This window comes from Dromaius novaehollandiae, chromosome 3 (assembly GCF_036370855.1).
Source record: "Dromaius novaehollandiae isolate bDroNov1 chromosome 3, bDroNov1.hap1, whole genome shotgun sequence".
Taxonomy (NCBI): domain Eukaryota; kingdom Metazoa; phylum Chordata; class Aves; order Casuariiformes; family Dromaiidae; genus Dromaius; species Dromaius novaehollandiae.
In genome coordinates this window covers 112,538,762-112,559,792 of record NC_088100.1, presented here as the reverse complement: position 1 = coordinate 112,559,792, position 21,031 = coordinate 112,538,762, and the positions used below count along the sequence as shown (strand labels likewise).

The 21,031-nt window shown below is 49.9% G+C and overlaps 3 protein-coding genes across 6 annotated transcripts in view; 1 reads left to right on the top strand and 2 right to left on the bottom strand.

Annotated features, from left to right (window-relative positions):
* KLHDC3 (kelch domain containing 3) overlaps window positions 1-10,037 on the bottom strand; it is a 37,897-nt gene extending 27,860 nt beyond the window's left edge. The window contains exons 1-3 of the mRNA XM_064509850.1: window positions 9,909-10,037; window positions 3,210-3,456; window positions 28-204 (exon numbers count right to left, since the gene is read on the bottom strand). Coding sequence (XP_064365920.1) covers window positions 28-204; window positions 3,210-3,363 — 331 coding nt within the window. The 5' untranslated portion in view covers window positions 3,364-3,456; window positions 9,909-10,037. The remainder of the gene's footprint in view (window positions 1-27; window positions 205-3,209; window positions 3,457-9,908) is intronic.
* Window positions 10,038-10,463: 426 nt separating this feature from the next.
* MEA1 (male-enhanced antigen 1) lies at window positions 10,464-11,777 on the top strand. The gene is made up of 3 exons (XM_026104224.2): window positions 10,464-10,775; window positions 10,871-10,970; window positions 11,066-11,777. Exons 1-3 carry the CDS (start codon window positions 10,524-10,526, stop codon window positions 11,227-11,229), a joined length of 516 nt encoding a protein of 171 aa, XP_025960009.2. The 5' UTR covers window positions 10,464-10,523; the 3' UTR covers window positions 11,230-11,777.
* Window positions 11,656-21,031, bottom strand: part of PPP2R5D (protein phosphatase 2 regulatory subunit B'delta) — a 34,225-nt gene continuing 24,849 nt past the window's right edge. For all 4 annotated transcript variants that reach the window (XM_026104239.2, XM_026104240.2, XM_026104241.2 and 1 more), the window contains exons 14-16: window positions 15,850-15,922; window positions 15,276-15,392; window positions 11,656-14,903 (exon numbers count right to left, since the gene is read on the bottom strand). In XM_026104239.2, coding sequence (XP_025960024.2) covers window positions 14,766-14,903; window positions 15,276-15,392; window positions 15,850-15,922 — 328 coding nt within the window. In that variant the 3' untranslated portion in view covers window positions 11,656-14,765. The remainder of the gene's footprint in view (window positions 14,904-15,275; window positions 15,393-15,849; window positions 15,923-21,031) is intronic.

Here is a 21,031-nt window from a genome sequence, read left to right as displayed (position 1 = left end):
AAGGAAGGGCAAGAAGCTGGAACTTACTGACATCAAAGGCATAGAGCACGTTGCAGGCTCCCTCAGTGTCGTTGCGACCACCCCATATGTAGATGGTGTCATCTATGAGCACTGCTGAATGCCCATACCTCATATAGGGCACCTCTCTCACATGGTCTCGGCTGTTTGTCCACACTGGAGGCAGCTTGATCCAGCGCAGAGACACTGAAAGCAGAAGTTCAAGCCCATGTCAAATGTCAGCCTGCTACATGTGTTCACAGGTCACAGGCCATCCTGGACAAGTGAGTGTTCACAAAAGCAGAAAGCTTCTTTCCTCCACAACAAGGTACAGAAGAAGGCTAAGCAAACAAAGCTGTGCCTGACCCTGAGTAGCAGGTAGCTAAGAAATATGGAAGCATAACTTTCCACAAGTCCACTGTCACAGAGGAGACTAGAAGAAGCACCCGAGGAGTGAAGGACTGGACTGAAACATAATTTTTTTTTTTTTTCCATCAGCTACACTGAAGAGACTTCCACTCTGGCTCATCCTAGACAGTAGGTAAGAGGATATAGCACATTCAACTTCCCCCCCCCCCCCCAAACAACTATCCAAAAGGGAAAGAAAAGCACAGAGAAGATAATGAATGCAGAAACTAATTTAAGCTAGTGACATTTCTGAAGAACAGACTCAAAGCTAGACAAACAGGTAGCCCAGGAGCAGTTCACTACAGCAGGCAAGGGAACACACTTGGTGGTATCATTCAGACTTGCAGTAGCATTCTGAGTGAAGCAACACGGCAGCATGGTAGGAACAAGGATTTATGTTTGTTTCTTCTTTTTTCAAATTTTAGACGCTTGCCCCCACCCACACCTCCAGTGTTACAGACATCTCTCTGCTAATCTTGTGTTACTAATAGGAGTTTCTTGTAATTACAGGTTCTACTTCTTGGGAGCCTGTATGTCATTTTCAGTAGTAGCCAGAGCAGTCAACACATATTACTGGGTTTAATGACAGTGCAAGAGTCACAAAAAGTATTACATGGCTATTACATAACAGCACCCAGACACAATCCTTTGGCCATGCATACTGCCTCCAGTTTTGTTTTCAACCAGGAGATAACACAAAATACAACACAAAACAGTTAGGCTGCAGTTCCTCTGAAATACCAATACAGCAAAAGGGAAAGGATCAAGAATTTTAAAAGGTGAGTGTGCACCTCAGAGGCAGGAAGGACACTGAGGAAGCACGGCCATGCTAAAGTCAAGCTAGACAGTGTGTTCCCTACCTGTAACAGTCCTGCTCTTTGGATCATCAAGCATGGCATCTTGGTTTTAGTACCGAAACCTGACAGTGCTAGCTGAGTAAGGGTTTGGGAAGCCAGTGTGACCAGAGCCCTATCCCTCCCCAGCAGTGGCTGCAGCATCATGACCCTTTAATGTTTGGGAGCGGTAAGAAGGGAGGAAGATGCAAAAGCATTCCTTTGGGCACACTAATTATGCTTTCACCTTAAGAGCTGTGCCTTACTGGCATGTCTTACAAGCTATGTTGTTCAACTGTCTGGTCTGTGAGAACCCAGTCTCTCTGTCCATAGCTGAATATCTTCATTCATGAGATCCTGAGTGTTGCTCTCCTCTGCACTGTGAGCTGATCATCTCAAAGGCTGTGTGCGAACCACCCACCTTATCCACTATTGCACAAGTCACCATCTTCTCCAAAAGTCAGACTTAAAGCAGTGAATTCACTACATCCTACAGACAAAGTAATTTTATCTACATCCCACCCGAGTGCTAGGAGAGTGTTCAGGCATGCTGTCCAGTCTGAAAAACTAGTTACTGGTTCTCTGCTTTTGTCCCTCCTCAAGTTCATCTTCTCATCTGTTCAGTTGGACCCATCCAAGCACCTGTGCAGTTTTTCAGCCACCTGCCTAATTACAGGGAAGTGCTCCATGGACAGGTGACTCCAACTGGTTCCTGACTCACTGGTTACCCTACAAGAATAACTCCAACTCCAGTTGCTTCACTGAGCCACACTGAATCTTCATGATATCCAGCGGCTAGCCGCTACCAAAAACGGAAGGCTTCCATCCTAACCACATGGTCCTGCCACTTCCAGTATGCTGGCAGCAGTTGTCAGCTGCCACCACAGGGAAACAGCTCAGGAATTTAAACCTGAAGACTTAACTTGGCATACTGGCGCTTCTATGTTACAGGGAAGAGCTAGTCAGGTTTTCAGCCAGCAACGTGCCCTTGTGGCCAAGAAGACCAATGGTATCCTGGGGTGGATTAGGAAGAGTGCTGCCAGCAGGTCGAAGGAGGTGATCCTCCTCCTCCTCTCCTCAGTCCTGGTGAGGCCACATCTGGAGTACTGTGTCCAATTCTGGGCTCCCCAGTACAAGAGAGACATGGAACTAATGGAGAGAGTCCAGCATAGGGCTACGAAGATGATTAAGGGACTGGAGCACCTCTCCTATAAGGAAAGTCTGAGAGACCTGGGTCTGTTCAGGCTGGAGAAGAGAAGACTGAAAGAGGATCTTATCAATGTATACAACTATCTTAAGGGAGGATGGGGCTCAACTATTTTCAGTGGTGCCCAGCAAGAGGACAAGAGGCAATGGGCACAAACTGAAACACAGGAAGTTCCATCTGAATATGAGGAAAAACTTCTCTAATGTGAGGGTGACAGAGCACTGGAACAGGTTGCCCAGAGAGGGTGTGGAGTCTCCTCTGGAGATATTCAAAACCTGCCTGGATGTTATCCTGTGCAGTGTGCTCTAGGTGACTCTGCTTGAGCAGGGTGGTTGGACTAGATGATCTCCAGAGGTCCCTTCCCACCTCAACCATTCTGTGATTCTGAGAAGCTGAGCATGGTCACTCTGCAAACTGGACAGGGGAACTGATCAAACTAAACATAGCCTCCCTTTGTAGTTTTGAGCCTGTATTCACTGAGAAAAGGGATGAAACAAGCTGCTGACTATATGGTTGCTTCTGGTGAGCCTTTCCCATAGCAGTCTCCTGAACTACAGCCCCTCTGTGCCCTGCTCCTGAAGCTGAAAATACAGGGCTGCACAAAGGAAGAGGCTCCCATCAACGTGAATGAGTGTTTTGGAAATTACAGTCACACACGCAACAGACCATAACATCTCCCTGTTCAGCAGCAGTGGGCAAGAAAAGCTGCTAACTGAGCCCAGAGAGCCATTCCCTCATGCACCAAAAGGACATAGCACTCTTACCTGCATTAAAAACGTGGACATCAATCTGCCGTAGAGTCTCATAGTCTTCTCCAGAGCAATAGCCGCCAAAGGAATACACCTTGTGCCCGACAGCCACAGCAGCGTGGTTCACCCTCCGGGGCCCGCCTTCCAAGTGCACTGCCCACCGTAGCATTCCTTCCCACAAGCCCACTGGCCTTCAGGGCCCCCAGCACCACAGCCTCATGCTTCTCAGGCCACCACCATGCTGCACAGATGTCACCCAGCTCTGTAACAAAGACACACACTAAAATAACACCATCCACCTTGCAGGTCTTCCTACCATGAATGCCAGCTACAAAGGTCTCATTGCTATATCCTCACTCATCTACTTCTCCACTGCAGAAGGTTTTACTCTCCATTGGGGAAGGGAATACAAAGAAGGCATTGTAACCAAACAAGGCTAGGACTACTTGATATGAAGGTGCACTACAGTACTAGCATTCATTGGTTTGAGCACTAGGGTCCAGCTTAATTAAACATGAGAGAACAGAAACCCCCTGGTCTGGGGAGAAAGCTCTTCAGCAAGGATCAGAGTAATTCCTTTCTCCCACAGCAAATTCAGGCATAACAATGAATATTTTGTAATATATTAACTCAGTTTAGAAATGGATAAACTTCACACTTCAAATGGATGGCTTAGGCCAGCTCTTGGAGAAGTTACCACTGCTGATTTTTGTGGAGGTGCTCCTTTGGGTCTGGAGCACAGTCCTGCTCAGACACCTCTGAAAAAGCATGTCAGTCTAAGTCTTTAACAGTTTTCCCCCAGCTGAAAAACAGCCACTAAAAGAGAAGTCAATGTTTCAGCCAGCCTAAAGAAAATTCCCTCTTTAATTGCTTGGTTCTAGTGCTTTGGAAGACAGAGCTAATCATCCAATTTTCAAAAATGTTCAAGGGCTTCCAAACTATAACAGTCAGTTCTCAGTGCAGAACAAAACTAAACCTATCAGTAAACTTTCCTGTCAACCTTAACATCTGCAGAATGCAAAGAAATTTGAGGAAGCCTTAGAATGATGATGAAATGATGCTTCCCTACATGCTTTCTCAAGACCTTTTCCATTTGGAAAGTAGTAAGTTTTTGCAACGCAAACTTTCCTCCTTTCTAAAGTTTCTGAAGTAGCTGGAGAGCAGCTAGCACACCAGGAAGGAGCTGCTCCACATGGAGTCATGGAGAAACGCCGCAGAGCAATCAGGCTTTCCCCAGCCCTCCAGCCAAGCAAAACCACAGCTCGCGACCCAGGCAACTGTACAACCCATCACCAATCTGAGCATTGCATGCTTTCTGGCCCATCTGCACGCTCCCTTTCCACCAACTCTACAGCTGGGGAACGGAGCCAGAGGGAAGTATGAGCAGAAGGCATTGCATGGTCACATCAAACTTTTCTCCAGCACAGCACAGGAACGGCCACACTTTGCTACAGGGGGATACTTCTCTGTATGTCTAGAGCCACCCCAAACTTCAGCTCTAGCAGTTCTCTTTTTAAATTATTATTATTGTTGTTATTTTTTAAGTCAGACAGAAGCTCTTGTATAAGTCCTCCATAAAGCTACAAAATAGATGAGCTTCCATGAAGACAAAAGTCACCTTTTAGGCTGTTGTGAAAGCTTCACAGATTGCCATTTAAGTCTGTTTCTTGCCTCAATCATGAGTTATCAACTAAAAAAAACAACAACAACAATAAAAAACTTTCCACAAAATCACTTTTTTGTTAAGTGATTTTGTAAGAGACCCTTCAAGAAGCTTAAGTGGACTTACTAGCTCAGTGTCAATATTCTCAACATCTTTAAGACAGAGCCTGATCCTGGAAGGTTAAAAGCATGAATTTAACATTGTTAACGAGTTTTCTGCTTGGTTCCTCCAGGGGTAAAAGAGCATAATAGCATGGTTGGGCAGTCAGACATTTTATGAAGCTTGCCTTTATGACAGAAAGACTTGGAAAACTCTTCGCTCCTGGGAGTTCATTTGGAGATGTCTGCCCAAGGAATAAGTCGTTACCAGATCAGGATATTCTTCCTTTCATGTAATATATTGTTACCAGCAAGAGTTGGCTTCCCTGTCTGAACAGTATCATAATTAAGATTAGTCACATGAATGCAGAAAATTAAGGCTATACATCCTAAGTCATCAATCTGGTCAACTGAGACTGAAGCTCAAGCTCCTGTTTGTCACACTGTAGTAAACAATGTTTATGCTGTAGCAACAATGTCACAATGTTGTTTGCTACAATTATATTCTTACACAAGGCCTAACTTACTCCAAAAGCTTTTTCCAGAGATGACCAACCTTTAAAGCAAAACAGTTTTATAGACACCTGAGGCAATGGTGGGGATGATCATGTTATTTAGGTCAGCGACTACACTTCAAATATACCACCTTCATAATAAACAGGAAGATTAATCAGGATACTTATTTTACTGTGATTCATCAGACCCAGGGTATGCCTAAAAACTTATTTGCTTTATAAGAAAATAAAATAAAATAATCAGAAGTCAGACACATGAAATGATCTTTACAGGATCATATATTAAAGAACAAAACACAAGATTAAACCAGCTGCCATGAAAAGTTCCTTTCTTCAAACCCCAGGGCTCTTCTCTCAGAACTGCATTTCCACTAAGAGCAGTTTTATAAAAACATCCAGCTAGACTCCATTTACTGCTTCTTCCACAGGCCACAATTGTCACTATACCCTCCTGCCTTTGCCAAGTGCCTGGGACACTTGTCCTTCCTGTCTTGGTCATGCCCAGGTTCCCCTCTTTTCCTCCTTGCCCACCCCATGGTCACATTCCCACCAAGACCCTCCACTCCTCCTCTGCATCCTGCTTTCTGCATCTTTCATGCTCACCAAGCCTCAGCCTGCCTCCTACCCTGTCTTTTCTAAAATCATTCGTTAGAGCCACCTCCTGTCCCAAACTCACTATTTTCCTCCTGTGATTCCATGGGAATTTATTAATTCCTCCATACTACCTGCGAGCATGAGTTAAAGTTTGGGGGAAAACTGTTTACTTCCTGCACTACAACCCTGCAGGTAGTTAAATTTCATTTCAGGAATTTGAGTCCCAACATTAATTTATAGGATCTAAATGAGGACATAAAAATGCCCTTTTCCAACCTCTTTTCCATGAGGACTTCCTAACAGGAGGCACCAATACACCCCCGTAAGCCAGAGGACCTTAGAGTTCTTTAGCTTTAAAGATTATCTAGGGAACAGTCTGAAGATTGGGGGGGGGGGGCAATAAAACCAATATCAAACAGTTTTTCCTAACTTGATGTAATTAAGTTTTGCAAAACACATTCTGCAATTTCTCACTTCAGCCTCTGGCAACAGGGATTGAGCCTATAAAACACAGAAGCATAAATGAGAGACATTGCATCAGAGAACTGAAGACAGCTCTGCTGCAGGAGGCAATAAGCCTCTCAGCCGAGATGAGCCAGGTGCTTTTGTACCCTGCACCACAACCCAAAGCAAAGTAGAGCTGACATTCGAGGTGGATCAAAGGAAGTGCTTTCACACAGTAGAGAAATTAAGCTTGAATCATTTAAGTCACAGAAGCTCTCACTACTGCCAAGAGCTGGCAGGATAAGAAGAAGAGAGCTATCCTTTACAGGGACTCCGGCAGAGCCCAAGCTACTCGTATGTCCCTTTACTGAACCCTGCTGAGCGCACCCCTCCATGTGCAAGCACATGCACACGGAGCTGCATCTCCTTCAGAGCACTGGTTAAAGGTCCAAGGAATTTCCTGGGACCCATGGAGCCTGTCCAGCTGGAATTGCACCCCAAAGACCCCACAAACTATGGCAACATACCTGCAGGGAGGCCAAGCAGCTCCATGAAAATAAGTGCAGGTTTCTTGCAGGATGGGAAGCAAGATTTTTCTAGACTAAACAAAACCAAAGAAACCATGCTTGCACATGTTCTGTTAATTGGACACGCCCTCTCTCACCATAAATCAGGAATCGCCAGCTTTCCCTTCCCATTCTGGGCAGGGAGAAGAGATGGCAATGCATTGAGTGGGCTTGCCATGCAGAGGCATGCGCTAGCTCGCATGCGGACTGCATGGGCTTCTGCTTGAGCCACCGCTGGCTTTCACCAAGGTGCTTATTGTCTCTCCACATCTCCAAAAACTAACAGATCTTCTCATTTCATTTTGCACTCAGGCGGACAGCAATCACATGATATTCACACCCTGCCTTTCCCTGGTTTAACATGCATCTGCCCAGCACAGAATGCAGATATGTTTGGGTTGAAAGCCTGTAGGTCCTGTCACTAGTTGCCAGCAGTAAGAACATTTCTAAAAGCAGGTTACACCTCACCTACCATTGCAGAGTTCTTCCTTTGAAGTACCTGATGCTGACCATGGCTAGAAATTAAGTGGACATAGCAAAGAGTTGTTTCTGTGCCACTAAGCACAGGCAGTGCTCAAAACAAGCTGCTATGGTCTCACAGAAACACAAGAAGCCCTCCATTTACCGTGCACAGTATCACAAGGCCAGGTACAGGTAGGTAGTGAAATGACAGCCATTCTGTGAAATGACAGCCATGCTGTGACCACCAACGGCTCTGTTGATGCTATCAGCTACACTACTGCAGTCAGACATAGCACCTAACCACAAGCAGAACCTCCCCAGCCTGTGAGCAGAAAAACAACCATGGACGTCCTTCAACACTTTCCTTGTTCTTCATCAGTGCCAACACCCAGCAAAAGGAATGCAGAAATTCACCCAGGACATTTCACTGCTAAGCAAGAGGACAACTAGATTTTAAGTCAGCTCTATGTTCTTCAAATACAGCACCTCCAAAGAACCTCCCAAATCTCTGGCAGTAATGTTGCCTGAAGCCACAGGTAATGCCCAGAACAACCCTCATTCAAACTGTCCCAGCTTGCACTTCACAAGAGTCTACCAATACAGCATACAGACACCTAAAACCCACCAGAAAACTCATTCAATAATTTTTCACAAGAATACCTTCCAAATCTGTTGTGGTCACTGGAGCAAAGTGGCATAGATGAAGAAAAAAGAGTAGTTAGAGTTTTTCCAGTCAGAGATCTCTTTTTCAGCTCTTCTGCCTATTTGCTTTAGACTTGCTATTTTCAAGGCTTAAAATTAACTACAAAAACATTTCAAAATAGGAGGCTGTCGACAAGCTTCAACTACTGTAGCCAGACCACAGTCTCAACTCACTTTTGTGCAAGGAGTTCACTGGGCTGGCTTGCTCTCCTACACCCAGAAAAAGAAACTTCAGCCATTTCTAAAAGCTATTGGGATTAGCCTTGCTACAGAGAATTCAGTCAATTCCCAGAGCAGGACAGAGAAACCCCACAGGAAGCAGCCAGGATTTTCCAAGGCTACACCTTTGTCACCCCCGGAATTACTGCACCACCCCAAGTGCAGCAGCCTTCAGCCTCTGTAAAAGTTGTGCAGGAGAGCAAATCCCTACCGTGTGGCTGTCTCAGCCCTCTGTCTCCCAAAAGGTGCAAGCCACAAGGTTTAGTAGCTCTTAAAATAGCCTAGCCAGCTCACAGCAGTCCATATAGACAGTTCTATTTCAAGCACATCCAACTTACTGTTAGAGATAGCATGAGAACAACGCGATTTCTTCACTCATGCTTGACATTTATCTGATGCTTTGGCTATTTATGCTAAGGCAGGATGAAATTGCAAGCTTGCACATTCAGTAGCTTGGGCACTCACAATGCAATTTCAGCACCAGGACAACTAGACTGTGCTAGAACAGCCGCTGAGCTTCTTAACACAGATGGGTCTCCTTTTAGACACAGACAGGTCTCGTTTTAGACACTGGGAATCTCAAATGCTTGCGCAGAAATTTATCTCAATGTCCCTACCTGCAGATAGCAGCATTACCTCCATTCATTTTTGCCAGAAGCCAAGCTCTGATTTTGCAGTTATCGAACAGCCTTCTCCCCTGCCTCACCTTGTCTCCCAAACTCCACTGCTGTTTCCCTACAAAGTATACCTAAGCTATCCCATGCCCCAGCCTCTCCCTCCTGTCAAGAATTTTCCCCAGCCTCTGGTTACTGTCAAGCTGATCCAGCAACACTGAAGGCAGTCCCAAGAAAGGAGCCCACCAAGGAAAGCCAGGAGGACAGCTAGCATGATGTCCCTTGCCGTATGTGAGGTGCCACCACTTTCTCCTCACATCACACTGACAACAGGACCCTCCAGGCAGAGCATTTCTGGGGTGGTCGCAACACCCAGGCACGCTCACAGCACTCACGGATGCCAGCCTTGGCTGTGCCTCGTGGGGGCCAGAAAGGGAACAGGCTGGAAGTTAAAAACCTATTAATTTAGCCAAGCCTAGGTGAAAGCGTAAATTGAGGAAACCCGCACAAGCGTGGGAAGGCGTCCGGGCATCGCACGACAAGGTCTTTAGGGTGGGTCGCACTGAGGGGCAGGTGAACTCCAGCGCGGGGACTCCGCGTCCCCACGCGCGGGCCTCGGCCAGCCCCGCGGGGAGGAGGCGGACGCGCCCCGGCTGCCCCCGGCAGGCCCCGTCGGCCGCCCCTTGTCTCCGCCGCTGCCCCCGCGCCGGCGGCCTCTTCCGCCCCAGGGCCGGAGTGGGGAGCCGCGACCCTGGCCCCGCGGCGACCCCGGCCCGGCCCCGCTCCGCCCCGCCGCGGCGGCCGGTCGCTCCCGCCCGCAGCCCCAGAGCCCGGTACCTGGCGGCGGGAAGGCGACTCGGCAGCCTGGCTCCGACGGCCGCGCCCGCGGCACCCTGGGACTTGTAGTGCGCGGCCGCCCCAACGGCCGCCAACCGCCGCTGCGCCCCGCCCGCCGCCAACCGCCGCCCGCCGGGTCCTCGCTGCCCCGCTGCCGCCCGCCCCGCCCTGCCTGTGCGGGTCCCCGCAGCGGGCTGCGGGCACCACGGGCAGCCCCCCCGCAGGGCGTCGTGTCGCCCTCCGAGGAGCACTGCCCGCCGTGTCCCCCCGGGGCGCCACGTTCCCGCCAGGGCAGCGGGGGCTGGGTCCCCCCAGGGGCGCCGCACTTCCCTCGGGGGCGCCACGTCCCCCCCCTCTTCCTCAGGGCGCCATGGGCCTCTCGGGGGCAGCAGGCTCCCCGTCCCCGCCCAGGTGGGGTTCTTCTGCGCAGCGCCCGCGGCGCCGTGGCCGGGAACGGGGCTGCTAGGCGGGCCTCAACGTGGCGGCGCCCGGCGCTGACCCAGCCCCGGCCACTCTCGCTCCCCGAGTCCCCCCGCCGCCGCGGGACTACAACCCCCACAATGCCCGGTGGCGGCACTTCCGGGCGGCGGGGCGGTCCGGCGCCGCGCCCGGTGCATGGAGGTGGCGCGGAGCATGGGGCCGGAGCGGGTGTGCCCCGAGGAGCCGGGGCCGCCGGAGGCCCCCGACGGCACGGCGGGCTGGAGCGGCGACGAGGAAGATGAGGAGGAAGAGGAAGGCGGCGGCGGTGGCGGCTACTTGTACCAGCCGTTGAGCCAGGAAGCGGAGCAGGGCCCCGGCGAACAGGGCCCGCCCGCCGCCCCAGCGAGCTGCGTCGAGCCGGGCCCCGGCCTCCAGGAGCGGCTGCAGGTAACGCCGCGGAGGGCGTGGGGCCTGCGCGGGCGGGCAGGCGGGCGGGAGGTCCCAGGGCCGCGGCCACCCCGCTGTCTCCCTCCGTGCTGCAGATGCTGAGGCTGCACCTGCCCGACCCCCCGACAGACAGCGAGGAGGAGGAGGAAGGCACTGCCGCGCAGAGCAGCCGCAGCTCCATCCCCATGGACCCAGGTAGTGGCCTCTCCCCTGGCCTGTCCCACCTCCCCGTTGGCAGCAGGGCTTGGCCTCCTAGGGGTGCTCCCCATCTCACACCCTTCTGTCCCCAGAGCATGTGGAACTGGTGAAGAGGACGATGGCCAACGTGAAGCTCCCCAGCCTGGGCATCCCAGCGTGGGCCAGCGAGATCTCCGAGGAGCAGTGGAAGGACATGGTGCAGCGCACGCTGCAGGCCCGGCAGAGCCTCAGCACCCCCAGGCCTGAGTTGAAGTGAAGCCCAAGCCACAGGGCTGGGGCTGCTCACTCACGTCCCTCCCTTGGTCATGCATGTGAGGCAGGCGACTGCTGCCTCTTCTGAACTGGGCCGTGATAGGACTTGCCAGCACTGATGTTCCCGTTTCTCCCACTGATGTTGTCCAACTTCCCTCCCTGCTCCTCTTTCTGGGTTCTGGCTGGCACGTAAGTCACTGTGGTGTCCTTGTGTTGGCTGCCCGGTCCTCCACCTTGGAGTAACTAGATTGGTTTCACTACCCATGTATGTGTGTGGAGGGAGGGGGTTAAACTGGCTTCACCCGGGTTGATGTGGGACAAACACTGGATTTGTCCTTGTGCTGTTAGTGCTGGAGAAGTCCTCCGTGCTCAAGCCCCTCCTAGCAGGACGAGCAGCTGTATTTTGCCGTATCAGAGGTGGAGTCCAATGTGTCTTTCCAAGAGATTGGTTTTATTTAGTTCTGTACATACAGGGACATCTGTACAAAATCCAACACTTTCATACTATGTAATGCTCTACTGAAAATAAAGTACACCGTATGTACATATGAACTGTAAGCAGCTTAATACTTGTGTCCAGGGGGTGAATGCAGTAGTTTTGCTTGTTCCCTCATGAGGGAGCCGTGTGAAGTGAAGAGGCAGCTCCAGTTCTGTCCATTTGACTGACGTGGGGAAAGGCATAGGCAGAAATGAGCACTAATGCTAGAAACTGAGTGTGGAGCAAGGGACAGCCATAGTGTGTGGCAGACACAGGTCTGCATGCAAGCAGTACGTGTGGCAGAGAGGGTTAACCCACTCCCCCTCCCTTCTCACATGGTCCCCTTCTTAGATGTCCAGGACACTGGAATGAATAGGCAGCAAACTAATAGTAATGTTAAGGTACTAAGCATAAGTTCCCTCACCCAGAAAAATACACACAAAGCTATGAGAACATCCAAGCTGTACAGCATGTAGTTGTGATGCATTACAATCCTGCCCCTGTGCATGGCACAGTCTCACCATTATTCCTCTGGATTTGGCAGGGGACTGCAGGTGGAGACAGACCATCTGAAGGACAGCAACAGCCTCTGTGCACCAGAAGTCTCTGTTCCTTCTGCAGGCAGAACAGCCCACAGCAGGGAAATGTGGCCACTCTTAGCAGCAAGCAGGCTCTAGTGAGGGCACATAAATGCTGCAGCACTCTTAAAAATGAGGTGGCAGCTTGTAACACAATGCTAAGCAGACAAGTTGGAAAGACTCTGTACTGCAAAGGGAAGAAACATCCTCCCCAGCCCAAGCCCTGCTGCAGGTAGCACTCAGCGATCTTTTGTCTCCACTGTGCCCTAGAGACACCTACCACGCCTGTGTGTTGTCTGGAAATACCCAGTACATGTCTACATGCTGTGCCAGGCATGAGGTAATTGATTGGCAGCTGACCATGAGCTCAGACTAATGTTCAAAATAAGCAGTAACCTCCCTGAGGTGTTTCACAGATCTCCTGATGAACTGGCCCATTGCATGCAGCAGAGGGGAGGCAGGGTCTTGCGTGATGTGTATGATTTCTCACATACTCATGCTTGCCAGCTGCTCCTAAGAGATGGTGGCATGTCTAACAGGCCAGACTGAAAGACACTCCACTGAAAAGAGCTATGGGGGGGGGGGGGGAGGGGTACAGGACACACAGAGGAGAAAAAACAGCTTAATTTGGATTGGGGGAAAACTAAGAGCAGCAGGGCTGAAGAAAGGAAAGATATGCTGCACGCCAGTGGTAAGATCACAGAGGAAGAATCTATAACCTGGGAAGCAGTTTGCTGGTGAGGACAAGGAGAAAATACACCAGGACCTTCTGCAGCATCCCACAATACTGCATAGCAGTGGTCAGACTAGCATCAGCCCCAAAGGCTCCCTACCCTGCTGCAAATTCCCTCAAGCTTACATGTCAAGAAAGCGACCACAGTAGGTAAGAAGCAAGGAAGACTCCCTTCTCTCTCTTGCAAGCCAGCCTCTCTGAGGTGGCACCTCGGCCTGGGGCTGAAATCTACACCGCAAAAGGTAGGGGACAAAGCTTGAGAGCTGGATCACAGTAGCACCCAAGTGCTGCACAAGCCCCTGGGCTATCAGCAAGTACATTCTAAAGGCTAAATGACCACAGCAAGTCCCCAGCGTGCCATGCGATAACTAACAAGGGCCTTAAGCCACAGAGCAGGTGCCAAAGTAATAGGGCAAGGCAAATTTTGCTCAGGGCACCTGCAGAAGCAATTCACTAGTAGCAGCTAGCCACTGACCATAAAGAAGAGATGACTGAACACTCACAAACTCAGCCTGGCCCCATAACGCATATCCATTACTTCCACTAACTTGCAAGAATGACTTTAGCAGCACAAGCTTCCTAGAAACTCCAGCCACTGCAGAGCTAAGGCATGGATGGGACACAGCGACAAAGGGAGGTCTGCAGGAGTATTTGAATTGAGCAGGTAGAAGAAGAAAGCAAAAGTCAAGTTAATCTGGGCCTATGACTACCCAAGATACTGGGGTGGAAACAACTCAGCAAGGAGCAACACAAACAGCTGAAGGAAATCATTTTCCCACAAAAGAGCTTCTAAGGATGCTCTAAGGGGAGGGAAGCAATAGTATGTAGTGCTTACACCCAGTTTCCCCAGGGGTGGCGAAGCATTGAACCCCCACTCCACAGACAGGGGAACAGAACAGGGGGCTGGAGGCAAAAGAAAGGTGGAAGTGAACATCTCTGCCGTAGGTGAGACCCTCTAGCTGCAGAACACCATCCCAAGGCAGGGCGGTGAGAAAGCAGAGCCCTCACAAACTCATTCTGCCACACATTCCTGCCCTGAACCCAGCCTGACCTCTGATCTTTGCAGGACTTGGCTGTACAGGCAGCACTGGGGAACACATGGCAGAGATGTGCACACAGGGCTTGCAGCAGTGCACTGAGCCGCACACGGCTGTCTCTGGCCAGCACACCCAGGCCAGGCAGCAAGGACAGGATATGTGCCACCCACCTCTGGCAGGCTGAGTTGGGCAGCCAGGCTCTTCACAGCCAGTGAGATTAATCACATCATGGTTCTGCCTAGCTCAGGCACCCCTCAGAGATGAGCTGCAGAGGGGCCCAGTTCTCCCTGCCAATTACAGAGGTAGCCCAGTACAGCTCCCGTCAGCCTGTGTTAGATCACCCTCCTGCCAGGAGAGGTAGGGGAGCAGCTCCTCCCTGCAGGGCAGCAAGTCCCTGGGCAGAATAAGAACTGGGCAGGGGCTGGAAGTGAAGTGACTCCTACCTGGGCTAACACAATCACAGGCCAGGCAGGCTCCCTTCACACACACAAAAGGTGGAGAAGCAAGAGGGAGGAGGAGAAGCAGGAGGACACGGCAGTGGTAAGATAAAAGGGACAACATAAAACCAGATCTACTCTGGGGGATGCAGATGGAGTGGAGGACAGGCACAGCTCGCCATGTTCATTCCTTAGTTATATATGAGAACCGAGTGCATTTCTGTGACCCCTGGGGGGAAGGGATAGGGCAGAGCTTCCCGCGCCAGCTCCTAGCTGGTCAGAGTGCCTCCTGGCTTGAGGTGAGGAACTCTTCTGCTCTCTTGTGGGCCTCCAGGGCTTTTATAGTATAGACGTCCTGAGGAAGCTCTGATTTCCGGCGCAGCAAGACCTTCTCCTTCTTTATGTCTTTCAGCATCTACAGACAAACCAAAGGAGTCAGGGACCAGCAACAAATCTCTGCAGCCCTGCACAGCCTGAGTCTCCCCAGCCTGACTCCAACTGCTCTCAGTTATGCAGGAACATGCTGCAGAACTGGTTGGGAGCCACACACACAGACCACTTGGACAGAGAGAAAAGCCCTGCTTGCATTTCTTCCTAAGTGGGAAGGACAGATAAACCCCACTTCTTCAGGCAACAGCCTGATCTCTAATCAGAGGATCAGAGTAGGGGCATTTACCCTCAGAGCACTTGGAAGCAGGAAGTCCTGACCACTGGGCACTAGACTGACTGCACTGATGCCTTGACTGGTCTGAGAGGGACTGTGAAAGGACCTGAGACACCTACGTACCTGCACAGCCTCTGTCTCTACTGTCTTCTTCAGTAGCTGGATGTCCTCTGCAGTTGGGGTCTCTGTTTCCATGCAGCAGACAGGAGGCAGTGGTGGAGGTGCGTAATACATGGGGTACTGCAGGCAACACAGACAGCCGGGGGTGAGCATGCTGCCCAACACCAAGCCTTCCCCCTCTCCAGCATCCTAACAGAGCCTGGCACGCTTCTTCCAACTGCGCTCTCTGCTGCTTGCAAAGGCAGCAGCAGTGCACAGGCAGGAAAGGAGTGTTGTCTTCTATCCATCCCTACCGGTGCCCTCTGACTGAGCCACAGCACCCTGCATGTTTACTCATGGCTGGCAGAGGAATCCATGATCGACAAACACACGCGTTTTCTATATGGCATTACTTAGAAGTTAATGCTGCCGAGGGCCAGGCTGGTAAAATGCTGCCAGTGTCCTCAAGGCACTGGGGCTTGGGAAGGACAGACTGTCACTGGAGCTGTGTGCACAGGGCTGAACTAGGCTGCTACAGCCTGCTCTCACAAGCTAGACCTCTGGCATATTTTCATCTCATTTGTCCTAGGTTACCCACCTGGGGGTTCAGCCGGGCCAGCTCCTCTATCTTCTGCCACATCTCTTCTCGTTCCTTCATCCTGAACCTTCCCCTGGAGAGAGAGAGGAGAGAGCGAGAGCAAAGTGAGAGGAGAGCGCACATGGAGAGTGCACGCGAGCGAGGAGAGAAAGTGAGGAGAGAGAGAGAGAAAACAAGCATGAACTGGGGAAAGGGGTGCCTTTCACTGGTGGAAGATGGGAATAGGGACAGTCATGGGGACAGCAGGAGGGCACAGGCAAGGGGGAATAACTACTCTGTCCTTTACAGAGCCCTAATTCTAACTAAAGGTGGGGTACAGCGAGAGGAAGGGACACATTGCAACTAGCCCCAGGGGGAGGCAGGTGGGCATGATTCCTGCTCCCCTCAGAGCACAGGGCGGCAGCAGGGGGCTGCACAGGTACTCATTCCCTGACTTTCTGCTTCAGGAGCAGAGCAGAGAATCCAGGTTCTAGAGTAAAGCAGTGACACCAGTTTAGATACTCCTTCCCAATACCCCACACAGGCAGAGAGGTACATATTGCCATTTCTAACAGAGATGGGGCTCAAGCGCCCCCAGTTCCTCCCTTCTCTCTCTGGCCATAACATAGCATTCCAGAGTTGCCCGAACCCCCAGGCACAACTCTTGGGCTTGGCACAGATTTTAAGGCCTTAAGAGACCATTCAGTGTGACTGCCTGTAAACCCCACAGCAGTGAACTTCTCCCCAGAGTCCTGGCATACCACAACCACTGATGTAAACAAGGTATCCTCCAGAAAAGCATCCAAGCTCCACCTGCAGACAGAGAGGAGAATATCCACCACTCCTCATTATTTTCTTCTACATTTTAAAATTTCTTCTTTATTTCCAATTTGTATTTCTGTCTTACATCCCAGCTACTGGTCTCTCTACTGCTCTTTGTGTCCATGCTGAGACAGCTTTTATGCTCTGTAATCACCTCACCTCATACTCTGAAAAAATATGCAAGAAAGGCAGCTAGAAACGAGAATGAAGCTGCCAAGCATTCAAGCAGCAGGCTGCTCCATCAGAGAACAGTGAGGGGAAAAACAATAAATAAATAAACCACACCTAATTTTCTGATAGAGCTCTGGAGGTCTCTGTGAGGGACTGCAACCAAGGCTTAGCATCCATCTTCTCTAGCGCCCTTCTATCTCCTCCAGCACCCTTTTTAATGTGTGGTAAACAGAAGTGCATGCATTACTCCAGTCTTGTGACTGGAAGCGCAGATTGAGATGTTTATCTACTAACAGCCTCATAATGTGAGAGTCACTGCCCTCCAAGGTAGTATCTGTCTTGCCGGCATCACATCTACCGCCATGGAATGCTGCAACAAAGCTGGTTTTGCTTGGCTGGACTATCTCACATTATCAGTTTGGTACACAGGGAGCAAATGGCACTCACTCAGTCTGTTCAGCTGCGTGTTTCTCTGACACTAGCTCTTTCCTTCCAGATCATCAGAGCAATGCTGCATGGCATCAGGGGAAGCCCTCCATTCCTCATTGTACTTTGAGAACCATTAGGTTATTCATTGTTAACCTGTCACATGTGCTCAGCTGACATGGTAAAAGTTCAACTTACAAAGAGAATACCCAGTGTTACTAAGAGAAATGCTTTTAAAAAGCTGAAAGCTTTACATGTCTGATCACCCTTTTCAGCCAAACAGGTATTTCCAAAGAATGAAACACAGTTTCATCTTTATCTCGATTAATGTAACGTTGACTGGCTCAACTGTATTATTACAGCTGTCCAACATCCCACTGTAGGAGAAATTTTCTCCCCACCTCGTAACTCAGACTGGCTTTAGCTCCTACACTAGGACACTTTCATTGCAGTTTATCTGAAGGAATGTCACTTATCCACATGAGTTTTTGGAGCACCCTGCTTCTCCAGAGAGACTACAAACAGCAATGCCTCAGAGGCAGTGCCAAGTCCATGGGAGCAGCTAGTTAAGGCCCTCCCAGCTCTGCTTTCTAGGTGATGTTCACCTCATCAGCTCCTTTCATTCCTGATCCCATCACAAGCAGTAAGATGAAGCCACTATGGCCCTATATTGGCAGGACATTTGGAAAAGAACTTTATTGGGAGGTATTTTTTTCTCCCTCCCCCTGCTGTGGTCTACACAGAAGGAAACAAGGTGGCTGCCACCATGGAGAGGTGTCACAGAGGTCAGGGTGAGCCCCAGGGCATGCTGACAACACACTTATTGAAAGGCAGTGTTCAAGGCCCTAGCACCTTTCACAGAAGAGCAGGGATTATTTGTCCTCTCAAAGAGCAAGGCCCAGTGATTCCCATTCAGGCAGTCAACGCATTCAGCAGAAGACACTAATCATCTGCCCTGACCTCCTTACTATTTTCCAAAGGGCTCTGATAATTCAAACAGCCTCAAAACCTCCAGGGTGACTAGTGAAAGGCAGTCAGTCCATCTGCACTAGACAACAGAGACCCTCCACATACACCTTGGAGAAACAGGCTGACTCTCCATGCCCAGCCTTGCACCAACAGCTGTGGCTACACATCAAGGGGAGCAGTGATGGCAGGCTTGAGCTGGCATGTCACTCAGAGGCATGGTAAGTAATTAAAATCATGGCTAATCCTTTTCGGAGCAGGCCTCTTAACACCTGGTCAAAGCCTAATTGCATCCACAAGATCTTTCCTTTTCATCATTGCACATTTACTAGCTTTGTGCACATGTGCAGTCTTTGCAAGCTGCTACTTTCTAGTTCATAGCACAAGATCTCCAGTGGCCCCTTGGGATGACCTCTTAAAGGTTTTTATAAATCTCTTCTGTTCCTTCTTTGTCCACACTAAAGAGGCTGCTGCTGCTTTTCAAACTCTTCTCAGTCTCACCGATTAAGGAAGAGGTACTCTGGAAAAAAACCAGGATGTCATGCAATTGAAGATTGATCCTGCATCACAACAATCCAGCCAAGGTTCCCACAGCCTTAGCAACACTGCTTTACTACTCAGACACTCAACTTCACCGCTTCAATGGTTTTAATTAGAAATAAATACTACTTCGGAAAAAGCAATCTACTGCAAACCCACAGCACCACATCATGCTACAGCACAGCAGCAGGCTGTGGCTCACGGTGATCTCTACTGGAGCACCAGCTGAAATGAGCTGTGGATGCAGCACGGGGAGGCGATGGGGCCTGCTCTTGCCAGGACAGGTCGCAACACTCTGCTGACAGCAGGCAGCTAGGGCAAGTGCAGAAATGGCATCCCCAGCTCCAAGACAGATCCTCAGCTATGAGACTGTCACCTTCCACAGGGGAGACACCACTAAACACCATTTTCTCCTGCCTGTGGAATGTGTTTTTTCTAACCCCCTTCATCTTAGCAATGAAGTATTTTTTCTGTTAAACTCTAGAACATACAGTGCACATAGGCTTGCTTATGTATTGCAAAAGTTTTAAAGACATGGAGGGAGATAACATTTCCACAATGGATTTGAGCAAAGAACTTGGAGACACATTGCTCTAGTAAACCCATGTTTTTATCCATCCTCCCAAGTGCATTTTCTTTTTCTCCATCATTGTCCTACATCTCATCCAGTCCCAGGCCCCTTTCCCAACAAAGCCCTGGTCTCCCACTTCTTCCTCCTCCTCTAATTTGTTCCCTTGCCCTATCCTGTTCCCACTATTCACTGACAAGAACATCCACCTCCCCACTGTACCTCAGCCCACTGTCTCCATCTCCTTTCTGACTCCTTGCCCCAACCAGCTGCTCCCTCCCACTCCCTGACTACATTTTTTCATCTTTTCCTAGCCTGCCCTCGTCTCCTCCCCCTTGTCACCCTCAAACCTCTATCTCAGGCTCCCCACCTCTCCCGCAGACCTTCTGCAACCTACTAACCTACTTTCCCTTCCACTTCTAGCCTCCCTTCAGAGCGAGACCTTTTCACACTACTCAAGCCAGAAAGAGATGGTGAGGAGGTGCTAATGCCAGCCTTGTTTTCCCTCTTAGCAGAGAGGCCCATAAAGGCCTCCTCAGGTGGGTTGCTGGGGCAGGGAAACCCTGCTCAGCTGAAGAAGAGCCATCATGCTCACAGTAGGTAAAGTCCTCTTGACCATCAGCTGCTAAAAGGTATCTCCCCCCCACCACTCCCCTGAAAAAGGCTTTCAACTAATGTTTTAACAAACTTCGCTGGCTAAGACAGCAAAAGGTATATCCTTGACTGAAACCCAACACAAGTTTTTCTGAGGCCTAAAAGGCAGAGACGCTAGAGAAAAAGATCATTGTAATCTTTTAACCAGAGGACAAACTGGTACAGCTTGCCCATCCATTTCTCAGAGACCTAACTGGTTTGATGAGCTTTTCCAGAGCAATTCTACATCAGCCACACAGTCCTGGGAACAGTCTCATCCTCGACAGCTCAGCACAGGTATAAGCAGCTGGGGAGAGGGTGGCTCCTGATGGGAAACACCAGTCAGACATAATAGCAAATAGTGACATCACTTTGACTTAAAATACATGTGCACACCTAGAAGTGGGCTTGATAAATGTCCTAGAAGGGGGAAAAAAAAAGTTCTTTCTTGCTGCCAATTTAGATGTAACAACATCTCCTTATGCAGGTTACCCATTTTCGAGCTCTGATTCACATCTCAGCTTTGCTATATATTGCTCTTTCACAAAATGGCTGAACATTTCTAGCAGCTCCCCACTGCCAACAGGGTAGTCCTGCTCTCCCCACCTCCTCTCGTTTGGCAGCCCTGGCTCACTAAGGAATGTGAGAAGCAGTGTTTCAGTTCACTCAGCCAGCAGAAAACTGACCCAGAAAGAAAGTGAAGAATTTCCTTCATGCTTGATTCAACTCACTGAGACAAGTCATATGATCACCAAAATGAATGCAAGGAAGCAGAATGAGTAGGGTTATTTCTCTTTGCATCATGATGGCACAGGCACTTGCTGAGTTAAGATTTTATCCCCATCATTTTCTCTTTGAAACTCTAGGTCTTATTCCACCTTTATTACTGGAAAATTGAAGGCATCCTGTGGGGTGAAAGATGTATTATGACTACTGCAGCAAAGCTCTTCAGCAAAGACTCTTTATAAAGCAGCAGGAATTCCACTGGGGTCACTAGGATATACACAAGTTGGTAAATATTTCTGAGGCAGAGCATAAGCTTCTCTGCAAAACTGTGTATCCTCCATATTGCAATTT